Source organism: Adelges cooleyi, unplaced genomic scaffold, assembly GCF_023614345.1.
Source record: "Adelges cooleyi isolate 19-005CV unplaced genomic scaffold, UGA_ACOO_1.1 ACOO_flye_CR_arks_rails_tigmint_CR_PRNA_51, whole genome shotgun sequence".
NCBI classification, from domain to species: domain Eukaryota; kingdom Metazoa; phylum Arthropoda; class Insecta; order Hemiptera; family Adelgidae; genus Adelges; species Adelges cooleyi.
Genome location: NW_026096199.1, coordinates 59,685 through 73,448, shown reverse-complemented (window position 1 = coordinate 73,448; position 13,764 = coordinate 59,685). Strand labels below are relative to the sequence as shown.

Genomic DNA, 13,764 nt, shown 5'->3' with positions numbered 1-13,764 from the left:
GATTACGAGTGCGATTAAAGTTCGGTGGAACTATTCAGAAGTGCCACTAACAAAACTCGTATATCAATGATGATCGCCAACATCCGAAACGGATCGGCACATTAAGAAAAAGAAGAAATTATATGTAGATTAGGGAAATATGGCGGGGTATATGTTTGTCAGCATTGTCTCGTAAGCTGATTACTACTACGAAGAAGAGTAAGGAGGCAATTAGTAAGTACGAAGTAAGTTGGGCAATTAATTAAAACAATTTTGTATATTAGTGTGTATGAAAAAAAATGTTAATATTCTAATGGTAAATATTAGTATAATAGGTATGTAATAACTTAAAAGCTAATTTGTAAGAAGCAGAAAAAACGTTACTGACTTGTAAGATAAACTTGCTGCTTGTAATCCTCTGTAAGAAAATAATTAAATATTATTTTCTTGGATCAAAATTTGTGCGACCACATATTATATTTTGAATGCGGTCGAGTTGTAGCCACTGTAGGTGTCCAAGTAGTTTTTAGCCAGCTCGAATGCCTTGCTGATGCACGCTTTAGCTTGTTTCATGTAAATGGCGGCTCTGTTTCTTTCGGCCAGCAGCCTTTGGCTATCGAATTTATAGAACTCGATGGACTGGGCGAGAAAAAGTTGTTCGAAAACTTCTTCATACACCGTCCGTTCTTGAATTCCAGTGGTCAAGCGGTTAGGACCTCGCCGTTTCTTACACGCATTACCAAGCTCAACAATGTTTCGTGCAAACGATCTTTAACGCGATAGTCGCGCACCACAATGCCGCGAAACAATTTCAGTCCAAGGTTGTACACGATGTCGAGCATTTTCTCATTAACGTACGTTTTATCCAAGTGCGTGAATATGTGTCTTATCATGTTCATCGCTGTCCGATGATTCGTCCAACATTGCTGCAGCGTTTGTAAAAAGTTTTTGTCTAAAGAGTCGAGCACGTCCGCTTGCACTTTAATCTCCAAAAACGGTGAAGAGGGTAATATGAAGTTGTCCCCACTATGCCTACAAAATGCTGATGACCACCGTACAAAATATACTAGAGGACAAATTTAGACTGAGGATGAACTCACATATCTTACAGCTGTAGAGACTAATGTGCAAGCGGACGTGCTCGACTCTTTAGACAAAAACTTTTTACAAACGCTGCAGCAATGTTGGACGAATCATCGGACAGCGATGAACATGATAGGACACATATTCAAGCACTTGGATAAAACGTACGTTAATGAGAAAATGCTCGACATCGTGTACAACCTTGGACTGAAATTGTTTCGCGGCATTGTGGTGCGCGACTATCGCGTTAAAGATCGTTTGCACGAAACATTGTTGAGCTTGGTAATGCGTGTAAGAAACGGCGAGGTCCTAACCGCTTGACCACTGGAATTCAAGAACGGACGGTGTATGAAGAAGTTTTCGAACAACTTTTTCTCGCCCAGTCCATCGAGTTCTATAAATTCGATAGCCAAAGGCTGCTGGCCGAAAGAAACAGAGCCGCCATTTACATGAAACAAGCTAAAGCGTGCATCAGCAAGGCATTCGAGCTGGCTAAAAACTACTTGGACACCTACAGTGGCTACAACTCGACCGCATTCAAAATATAATATGTGGTCGCACAAATTTTGATCCAAGAAAATAATATTTAATTATTTTCTTACAGAGGATTACAAGCAGCAAGTTTATCTTACAAGTCAGTAACGTTTTTTCTGCTTCTTACAAATTAGCTTTTAAGTTATTACATACCTATTATACTAATATTTACCATTAGAATATTAACATTTTTTTTCATACACACTAATATACAAAATTGTTTTAATTAATTGCCCAACTTACTTCGTACTTACTAATTGCCTCCTTACTCTTCTTCGTAGTAGTAATCAGCTTACGAGACAATGCTGACAAACATATACCCCGCCATATTTCCCTAATCTACATATAATTTCTTCTTTTTCTTAATGTGCCGATCCGTTTCGGATGTTGGCGATCATCATTGATATACGAGTTTTGTTAGTGGCACTTCTGAATAGTTCCACCGAACTTTAATCGCACTCGTAATCATGATGATTTATACTAGGACTTGTCCATTCTGGACCTTTAATGAGGTGGTTTGTCCGAAAATTCTTCCTCGTCCTTATGCCGTTGACTGCATTCTGCAGTTCATCCGCCTTTAAAGCCGGGTTCCAACTCTAGGACAAAAGAGTGCCCTTCTCTTGTCGGCTCCTCCACGCGAAGCTGTTTGCTGACAAGAGTTAGATCGCTTATGCCGGCGATCGTTCGACCTACCTTAGTCGACTTCTACGACAGGCGTGGAGTTACCGTGGGTAAATTCTACTACCCCTACCCACAGGGGGAACATCTATTTAGTTCAGGAATATTGGGATAATTAATATATCTATACACTCGGCGTTCGTTTTTATAATAAAAAAAATTATATACATTGCACAGTAATATTATCATTAGGATATTTACATTTTTTTTCATACACAATATTATACAAAATTGTTAAACAATTATTGTCTAATGTTTTTTTTTTAATAACAGTTTTACTAGCGGTTCTAAATATAATTGTTGCCTATGTGTTTTTTTTCTAGCCCTCTCCTTTTTCCATTCCTTGGATTTAATAATTGGTTTAACACTGTACTGGTTTATACTGCACTTGGTTTGGACTGTGCTGTTTTTAATTTTTTTAAGTCATCTACTAATAATCTTGATTCCAAATGACAAAACTTTAAAAATAATACTTGCAAAACGCCAGTTTATGTAAGCTTATTTATTTTCTAAATCAAAACATAATACATTTAAAAAGTAGCAGTTGAATTATAAACATTTCCTAAGATCTGCGCGAAAAGCAAAATATTGTGTATTGTGTCTGGCTATTGGAGTTATTTTGATAGGTGTCAATAAAGTACCTACAATATGGAGTTCCTAGGTGATAACCTATTATCCCATATACAACCAGTAATAATTTTTGAATGTGAATAAAATAATATTGACTTTGTGTGCCTTTCAAAGAATTCAACTCATTTTACCTAGCCTTTAAATGTTGGTTTTTTCAGACCATTAATAAAACAAGAATGACGAAATGCGTTAAATGAGTGGAAAAATCAAAATAATTCTCTTGTAAATAAAGCAATCGTTGCTATGGGTAGTTATAATGGTGGTAGTTCAAAGCCAAAGATTAAAAAGATTCATTTAAAGCTAAAGGTATATTTCCATTAGATAAACAAAAAGTAGTGGACAAGTTACCAAATGCAGATAATTCAAGTAGATTAATGACACTTACAGTTATTTAAAAAGTCAAAGATACCCAAACACTGATGATAATGCAAGAAAAAATAAAATAAAAATAATTATAGCCCCAGGAGCGAGTATAACGTCTACACTAGGTTTCAATAATGACACTTCTGACGTAGAGGTAGAGGTGACCAATCCACCAATAATCACCAGTTTGACTTTGAAGGAGTATAGATTGTCAGTTGCGGCAGGGCTAATAGGAGCACCAATTACTACTCCAAAAGGGAGAAAGACATCGGAAAAATTAATAAATAAATACGAACCAAACATTCCATTAGAGCAACGTTATTCCAATGCAGGCCACATGCCACAGTCGTGCGCATCAAGGAGATGCAACAATTGCAGCACTAAGGCTAATCCACATAGGACAAAAAAGGAATGTACTTCATGCAATGTCGGTTTATGTTTAACTCCACACAAAAATATACCCTAAGACAGTCAGCTCGTTGTCACCAAGTGTTGCAGAATCCTGTCATGATGGCATTTTCAAGGCGTACTTTTATGAAAATCGCATTGATTTTTGATGAAGAGGAAGAAAAAGGAGTAGACGGTTTTGGGTTCACCCATTAGTCCGGACTCGCTAGGAGGAAGGAGAATATTCAACACTCTATCTCCAGTTAGTAAACAATGACGTAAAATGTTATAAATATTTTCGTATGTCTCACGGAGATACTGCCAAAAGTTAAAACTTATTTAAGAAAAAAGGACATACGATTTTCCCCTGATTTCTTTCCACAAATTGAACTTTAAATTTGTATCACAGTATTTACGATATGAAAAATCATACAGCATACTATTTTCTCGCACTTATTCAATTAAAAATTCGTCGTCGATTGATTCACACTAGACAGCTTCGATCAAAAAGCACATGATCGCCACGGTCTGGATCGCGCATTGACCGATCGAGACCTGACCTGACCGGTCCATGATCTGAACGCGACCAACCAATAGTGTGAACCCGTTCCATTAGATTACGCACCAAGATCTCCATATGATTCGTCCAGATCGAAGTAAATTATAAGACAATGCGATCTTAGCTATACTAAATAATGTAGATGACTGCGAAATTGCGGAATTGGCTAACGATGATGATGTGGGCGATATTTTCTGTCATTAAGATATTCAATCACTTGAAAGTAATTTTTATTTAAAATAAATTATATTATATTTTACTATAATCTATAATATTATATTTCATAAAAAATTTAACATTTATACTTAAGATTTGAATTTTGAATACATTATTTTTCACAAGTTCCTTCTTATAGTTATCAGATATGTTTCAATGATTCTTAACTTTTTTACACCACAACTTGCAAATATCCCAGTGAATGAAAACACACTTTTTCAGCAAGACGGGGCAACAAGTCACACTGCAAGAATTTCAATGTATGCTGTGAATGCTTTGTTCCCGGGCCGCGTCATTTCACGCAATGGTGATATTCCATGGCCTCCTCGATCTCCCGATTTAACGGCTTGCGATTTTTTTTTATGGGGATATCTTAAATCAAGTGTTTGAAGAATGCATAAATAACAATGGAGGTCATTTGGCAAACGTAGTACATAAAAAATAGTATTTTTTTGTATTGAACATAAAATTGTAACTCTTATACTTTTTATTTATATTTATTAAAATTAAAATTTATTCATTCATTAAATAGTAATTAAGTATTGAAATCATCCCGTTTCACTGCCGGACACTGTATTTTGATAAGATCGGGTATTTCAACGAAGTTTAATTGTATAATATATTATTATTTTTTGTTATTCTAAAATATTATTTGTAGCTATTTAAAACATTTATTGAGTACTTTTATCTTTATTTTATAGATACTTTATAATTTTCAAAATATTTTAATGAAATTTGTGCTTTTTAAAATGTTAACCGGTTATGTTAAGTAATATTTTTAATTTTTCTTTTATCCTCACTTTTTAAATAATAATGAAGATTTTTATATGATTGATGAAAATAATGAAGTTGATAATGCAGTTGACGAAATTTATGAAAAAAAGAAATCAATAAAATTCTATTTAAGGCATTCAAAGTAAAAGCTGTTGAATACGGATTTGTTTTTGATTTAATGAACCAAATGGATGACGCTGTCCATTACCCAATAGAATTTCCTAATAATCTAAATCCTTCTGGTCTTTCATCACTTTTATAAACTTATTCTTAACCCTTAACTGGTATTATGAGATCCAAGAATACCCCAAGAAAATGATTTGTTGTTATATTTATTATTATTATTAATTTTTGATACATAATATCAATTAGATTCTAACCTCTTTGTATTTCTCAACCATATGTCTCACTTTGGTATACAGGAAACGCCCTCCAGAACCCATTCTAACAAGATTGGGGACGTGGATACGAGCCGTGGTTTATTACTGCAAACACCTAGAAATTTTAAAATCTATCATTGATTCTATGGTTAAGAAAAACGCTGTATGTATTGCAAACTCACAAAAGTATTTTTCTGACGCCAGCCTGCAAATTTATGAAGTCAAATTTTGTATTTCTACCAGACACAATTACCAGTCTCGAAGCAATAATTACTCCACTAGGTCATGCGGTTGAAGTAATACAAAATGTTAATTTGAAATCAATCCATTAGGAAGAATAATTCAAGAAATAATTGATAATTTTTTAAAAATATATCGGATATTAAAGTTTAATTAAAATTTTCAAAATAAATGGTGAGGAAACTTCAGTGAATGATCTACCTTAACGCTAAACTAAGTCAAAGTTTGCGTTCAAATCACCCTGAATCTCTTCCCCAACCGGTAGCTTACGTTACATTTTGGTGGAAGCGTTTTACCTAGTCGCACTGCTGTATAATTCGATGCGACCAAAGTCGAAAAGCCGTCTACTTTTGGTCGATTTCAGCCGTTCAATCATTGTTGCATAGCTATAATCGACAATTTAAACAACTAGGCGATCAAAATCGCTTGGTAATTTTGTTATAATTATTTTATTCGGCGAAAGGCATATTTTGAAGAAAGGGTGTCAAGATGTCTCTAGCTGCCAGTTACCAGTTAGAACAACAAATTCTAAAAATGTTTCCATCCGAGAAATTGGTAATAATATATTATTATTATTTAAATTTAAGTACCTGTTTATTAGGATGTATATTAATACCCAGCTAAATACCTGTATTTTATATTTTAGGAGTATAACAGAACCGCAAAGCGAGGAAATCTTTACAACAAGTTCTACAATCTGACGACATTGTTTAAAGTGGTATCAGGACCTCTCGGACTCTGTGCAGAAAAGAAATCCTCTGTTAATGCAGAGAAGTTTAGCAGACATTTTAACAATTTCGGTAAAATATACCTTTCTTCATTACAAACTTACAGTAAAAATAAATCATATTATTTTTAGAGCCAGAACATGATGCGGATAGCCGCTTAAAAGCTCTGAAATTTGATAATTTGAGCTCAGTAGAATTTGACCATACATAGGAAGCTTGTTGCCATCCTCGCCTTGAATACATCAAGAGCAATACCACTAGATATTTTTTTTAAAAAATGGCCATTTTACAAGCAATCAAGTTCGAAAAATACATGGTATAAATATGTTGCTTCGTCATTTGATTGAAGCATGGTATAGGTCACTTAAAAAAATTAACACATTTTTATCATTTTTAGCAGATGTTAGAAAAGTTTACTTTAGTACATTTTTATTTTGCATTGTAAATGGAGATTCGATGGTAGTTCTGGGTTTTCTCAGTATAAGCAAACTACTGTAGGGGGCTCTGATGATTGTAGTCTTTTTGTCACTTTGATGATACCGATATGATTAACGAATGAAACAAACAAAGACATAATTTGGCAAAACACTGTTTGTTCTTCTACTCGATTTTGTAGACCAATCCGGTCCAATACGCTAAAGAAACAACTGAATTGTTACAATATGAAGAAAGTTATAATTATGACCTAACCCTATAACCTATAACCCTAAAATATAATTTTTTAAGAAATTCAAGAAATAACATAAGTATCATGTATTAATAATTTATTGATTTTATATTATGTAGATGGGTAATTGATTTGTTTAAAATTAAAAGAAAAAACGCATTAATTTTTTATATCAAATTTTTAATATCAAAATTAATTAATTTTATTCGTTTTCAGAACGTCCTTGCAAGTGGTTAAATCAACTTAATTCAATTACTCGAGAAAATCCATGCTTTTGTCCGAATAACTGTGGTCGATTATACAGAGGCCAGTTTAGAAAAAGTATGCTAAGGCAACACTTAGTCTACGAATGTGGAGTTGAGCCAAAATTATAATGTGATGTTTGTTTAAAACGATTTGCTAGAAAAACAACTTTAAAATATCATTCAATTACCATACATAAACGTATAATATAAACTTTATTTGTATTCTGATTTACAATAATAGTGTCTTATTAGTTAATTACTTTATTAAATAACTGAACAAATTCTTAACAAATAAATAAGATTATTCCTTATGTTCATAAGAAAAGTGCTGTAATAATAAGGTTTGCCATGGAATTAACAATGATAGATGGAAAAGAGTGTAATGCAGTTATAAAAACACGTTATGTATGCAAGACAAAAATTTCTCAGCTGAACACGATTTAAGACTGAAAGATAAACCATAAAGACGACTCAACACTTAGGTAATTACTTTACTTTTTAAATTTCCATTTATTATTCAAAATAACTTTTACTTTTGTTTAAACGCTTTAAACAATAGGTTCGGACTGTCAGTGTTGTATGCATAAATTAGATGCTTTGAATGTTTACTTCACGTATCTTATAGGTTATATTTTAAGCAATAGAAGGTAAATTAACCATTAATCATAATATTGTTTATATTTTGTCTTACATAAATATATTATTATATTTTAGACTAATAAGAAAACTGGTACAGATATATTATTGTTAGAAGGAAAAAAAAATTCAAACTGTTTTGAAAGCAAAAATGGGTCTTTTAGCTGATTTTCCAGAGTAAGGAAGTGACACAAATAACGATGGTGATACGGCAAGACGCTTTTAAAAAAAATATGAACTTTCAGCCAAAATAACTGGTATTGATGAAGAACTAATAATTCGTTTTGAAGTTATTCTTCAAAGTCCATCAAATGGTTCAATGACAGTTGCCTTTATATTGAATATATATTCTATGGGGTCTTCCATTTTGAATTATAAAACTTATAATACCACAAGTACATGTTATTTATTATTACCAAACTTATAATGTATTCTAACCAGTGTGAGAGTCAGAATATAAATATCAAAATAGCTACCATATGTAACTACATAGTTGCTGATACATCATTTTTAGTTAATGGAATTGATCACAAGTTTTTGGGTTAGTAGAAAAACAAAAAAAATCTTCCCTGATATTCATTCACCTGATGATTAGAAATCTGTTATAACATCTGTCAGAAAAACAAATCCATTTAAGATAGTCAGTATGACTAAAAATTATTTGTTTTCAATCAAGTCCTTGTAGCTTAAAATCCGGTTAAAGTATAATCCAGGTGGAATTTCTTCGGTCGTCATATCCAGAAATGCCTAAGACTGTCTCTTCCCGGGGAGCACACGGCTTATTTAATATTTTTAGGTCTGTGTCCCCTTGCCACAGTATGACGATTGGTTTAGCGGGGCCGTAGGATAAATATCTATTGATAATGTACGGGCTTTGGTGCGAACCGCGTACTACCACTCTCGTAGGAGCGGTTCCAACACCTTGGGCTAAGACTTAGTAAAAACTTAGGTATCGACAGAATTGTTCCTCTGCCTTCGGTACTTAACTGTCTGGCAGTACCTGAGTATTTCCCTCCATATGTAATATTATCGGCTTACCCACCAACGATTTTATCCTACATTTATAGAGGCTATTCGAAATTGCCCCGCTGACTAATAGCGTTTCTGTCTCGTTAAATGATGCAAACTTAAAGTCCATGATTAAAAATTTCAGTTTGGCCCTAAAACCATATTTTGTATGGAATTATTTTAATTGAACACAAATTATATTTAATAGGAACGCATCTACCATGCTTCATTCACACACACACACACACTTGCATTGCAACACGTTGGCACAACTCTTAATAACTCTTTTCCCTTCCCTCCTAAGAAACGAATTCGGCTGTCCCATGCCAGGGCTGGGTACTGAAGTGTCTCAAAGGTATACGGATTAGGTTATTAATCTGTTGCTTTGCGGTAATACTAATAATGAACATATGTTAAAATAAAAAACATCACACTAAAATAAACTACTATTAAAAAATTAAAAAACAAAACAAAAAATATGTGGTACATCAGACTAAAATAAATCACATTTTGGCTTGCTAGAAAAGCTCAGCAGATCAAGAGCAGTAGTGAACATATTTATTTATGAACAATAACCCATCGTTGAGTTTGGAAAAATGTTTTTACTATCAAAACTACAGCCAATATTTTTCTCAATTTCCAATATGAAGTACAAACCAGGGGCGTATTTTTTTTTGGGGGGGGGGGGGCTGAGGGGGCTTCAGCCCCCCCCCCCCCCCCCCGAAATTCCAGGAAATTTTTTTTAAGTCTGCCTAAGCGGCATGAGCTTATACCCTTTATCTATAGGATATAAATATTGTAGAAGTTCAGTATAGACGTTTTAAAAATAATAAATTGCTATTTATGATTTTATTTTTATAACACAACGACTGATGTTGTTATTATTATATTTTGGGCGGCTGATTTACGGGCGCCAATTGTCTTCAGTCTTGTGGCAAAGCGTAGGGATAGGAGTGATCATCGTCATATTATTTCGGTTTATTTCGCGATACATGCAGGGTACACTACTATTGTAGAGCTATTATAAATAAATACAAACAATTAAACATCAGTAGTATATTTTATATTGGGGAAAAAATGTCAACGATAAAAAAAAAAGATTGCTATAGCCTGTATACATATATACCTACTTATATCAATAACAAATCGAACTAATCGCAGATGTTATAGAAATAATAGAATAATATTTATGTTATATAAAAATAAAGCAAAAACGAAATGTTTTTATTTGTTTTTTGTATGGTATGTTAAGAATTGGGGGGTTTGGCTTGCCAAGAAATATTATCGAATTCATAGTATATTTTACTAATAACGTGTGTAGACGTGTGTACAGTGTTCTGTGTTCTGTGTTTCTGTTGTGTAAAATTAATTTTATTAAAATAATATAATGAAACGAACTCAGTCATTGTTAACTTTTTTTAAAAAATCTAAACAGTCAACTGATCTGGAACGAACTGTTCCATCTTTATCAAATGTTTTCCAAGATGAAGACACTGTGGCATCTGAAACAAAACAAGCCGCTTCAAGTGTAGAAGTTAGTTCTCCGGTAATTAAACATATTTTAGATTCTAAGTTTGATATAGGAGCTTATGTTGAGTTTAAACAAAATTTAAGTGACGAAGAAAAGGTTTCTATTTTACAAAACGTATGGACCCCTGATTGTAAGTTTGATTTTCCATATGATACTACTGGAAAATATAAACGTAAATTTCAAATTAAATGGCTTGACACTTTTAAATGGTTGGCTTATTCAAAATTAAGAGAAGGTTCTTTTTGTAAATACTGTGTATTGTTTTTTAATTCAAGTCAGGCTGGTAAGGGTTCTCATGAGCAGTTAGGCAAACTTGTTTTAAAACCCTTGACGAAATTGAAAGATGCATTGGAAGAGTTCAGAAATCACGAAAAAAATAAATATCATAAAAATTCGTTGCTTACCGCTGATAACATAAAGGCTATTTTAGATAAAAAACAAGATAATATATTGGTACAATTAAATAATAAACGAAAGGATGAAATTTTAAAAAATCGCGAAAAACTTAAACCAATTATTCAAACAGTTAGATTATGTGGCAGACAGCAAATAGCGTTAAGGGGACATGAGGATTCTGGTCGAATCTCTTTAGAAGAACCAAAAAATAACGATGGTAATTTCCGTTGTTTGCTTCGATATCGCGCAAAAAATGGTGATAACGTATTAAAAGAACATTTAGAAACTAGTGGTGGTAAATCTATGTATACAAGCTCACTTATACAAAATGAAATAATTAATGTGTTTGGGGAATTAATTCAATTAAAAATACTTGAAAAAGTATCAAAAACAAATTTTTATACAATACTAGCAGATGAAACCACTGACATATCTCAAGTTGAACAATTTTCCTTATGTATTCGTTATGTTGACGAGGAAATTTTTTCAATTCGAGAAGATTTTCTCACATTTGTTCCCGTTCATGATTTATCTGGTGAAGGATTGGCCAACACGATTAAAGAAACTTTAAAAAAAAATGGGTTTGATTTAAGCAAAATACGAGGCCAAGGTTATGACGGGGCAGCAGCAATGCGTGGTCGTTTTAGAGGTGTTCAGGCAATCATTAAAGATATGTACCCAAAAGCATTATACACACACTGTGTAGCACATTCATTAAATCTTTGCTTATCAGATGCGTCTAAATCTCTAGATATTCGAAATGCTTTTGGTATAATAAGTGAATGTTGCTCATTTTTTAACTGTTCGGCAAAACGAACTACAGTCCTTAAAAATAAAATACTAGAAATTAAACCAAATTCACAATCCACTAAATTAAAATCTTTATGTGAAACTCGATGGGTATTACGCCATGAAGCAGTTATGCTTTTTAAAGAATTTTTAGAACCCATTCTTGCTGCATTAGAACAACTGCAGAATGAATGTTCTGGAACGGATTCTTCAATAAGGACTAATAGTCTTTTACATTGTATTTGTAATTTTAATTTTTTAATATCTGTTTGCGTATCTAGTAAATTATTAAGTTATACTTATAATTTATCTAAATATTTACAAAGTAAAAATATCGATCTTTTTAACGCTCTTAAACAAGTTACCCAGGTGGTTTCTGTGTTAAATACCATAAGAGAAAACGTTGATTTAAAATTTAACGATATTTATAAAGACGCCCAAGGTATTGCTATAAAGTTAAATGTTGAACCAAAAATACCTCGAACATGCAGCAATCAAAAAAATAGAAGCAATGTCCCGTTTAATAATATTGAAGATTTTTACAAAAAAACTATTTTTATACCGTATTTGGACGATTTAATAATGGCATTAAATGAAAGATTTTTACCTCATAATGAAACTATAATTTCATTACAATTTGTCTTACCTCGTATCATAGTTGAAAAACCATTTTTTAATTTAAAAAAAGCTGTCGAATTTTATAAAAGTGATTTACCTGGGCTAAACGACATTATAGAAGCAGAGTATGAAATTTGGCAGGCTAAATGGAAAAATATTGAAGAAAACTTAAGACCTGCAACTGCTATAGAAGCTCTAAGAGCCTGTGATCGTTTAATGTACCCTAACATATTTGAATTACTAAAAATACTAGCTATAATTCCAGTATCCACCGCTACGGCTGAACGCAGCTTTTCTACTCTTAGAAGACTTAAAACATATTTAAGAAATACAACTTCTGAGTCCAGGCTAGTAGGACTAGCACTTTTATCCATTCACCGAGACATTGATGTAAATGATGATATGGTATTTGACAAATTTGCCAACAGTGGTAAAGAGAGAAATTTGAATTTAATATAATTTGTTTTACTATTATTATAATTAGTATTAATAAGAATTATAATTTCTATTTTATTATATAATATTTTGTAAGACTTGAGATTGTGTAACTTATAATAATTATATCAGAATTATAATATTACAATTTTACACTTAATTTCGAAGTCTTGTTTTTAATAGGTTGAGAAATGGGTAAGTTTGGCCAAATTTTTAAAGTTTATTTCTGGATCAGAATTTAGAAATAACTCTTTACACAGCTCTTTTACTCAATGCCTCAGCCCCCCCCCCAAAAAAATATCTAAATACGCCCCTGGTACAAACAGCTTTTTATCGACGCGTAGGTTTTGTGTTTTTTGCAGTTGTAATTTTTCTTATTTGTACAAATTTTTCGAATACGAAAATATTTCATAAAAAACAATTGAGTTTTTATACGATCAGGGATGAACGTTTTACAAAGTCAATTAGTTAATATGTACCTATTATGTTGAAGTGACAACTTCATATTAACCTCTTCACCTGTAGATGAACCACTGCTGCTACAACCATAGAATCGGCCACTGTTGTATACAAATCTTAACAAACCTATTTAAATATTATCTTATCCTCTACCTTATAGTTTGTAGAACTCTTTGACGGTTGTGAAAAAGTTTGACGGTCCTTGTAGTAATGAAACATGAGTTATAAGACAAGCACTCGAATCGGTTTATTGCAGAATTTGTTTTTGCTCGGGTTTCTTATAAACTCATAATTGTTGTTACTCTTTTATAACAATTTTTTTGCATAAATATGATTTCATGTCAATTTTTATTGTTTCCAATTTATTTATTTAATTATTTTACGACAATGATAAATATTTCTGATATTTATTAGTTATTTATATTTTAG

The 13,764-nt window shown here is 32.4% G+C and overlaps 1 protein-coding gene across 1 annotated transcript; it reads left to right on the top strand.

The window, feature by feature from the left end:
• The first annotated feature begins 1,191 nt into the window (after positions 1-1,191).
• On the top strand, positions 1,192-12,900 carry LOC126842316 (52 kDa repressor of the inhibitor of the protein kinase-like). Its single transcript, XM_050579244.1, has 4 exons — positions 1,192-1,344; positions 10,543-10,768; positions 11,447-11,615; positions 12,150-12,900. Exons 1-4 carry the CDS (start codon positions 1,192-1,194, stop codon positions 12,898-12,900), a joined length of 1,299 nt encoding a protein of 432 aa, XP_050435201.1.
• Positions 12,901-13,764: the final 864 nt, after the last annotated feature.

What these genes read in the sequence shown, in the direction of transcription:
- LOC126842316 (XM_050579244.1), top strand. Translation starts at nt 1,192, where the DNA reads ATGATAGGACACATATTCAAGCACTTGGATAAAACGTACGTTAATGAG. An exon ending in AAACGTATGGACCCCTGATT is followed by an intron (nt 10,769 to 11,446) that starts GTAAGTTTGATT and finishes ATACAATACTAG; the next exon opens with CAGATGAAACCACTGACATA. An exon ending in GAAACTTTAAAAAAAAATGG is followed by an intron (nt 11,616 to 12,149) that starts GTTTGATTTAAG and finishes ATATTTACAAAG; the next exon opens with TAAAAATATCGATCTTTTTA.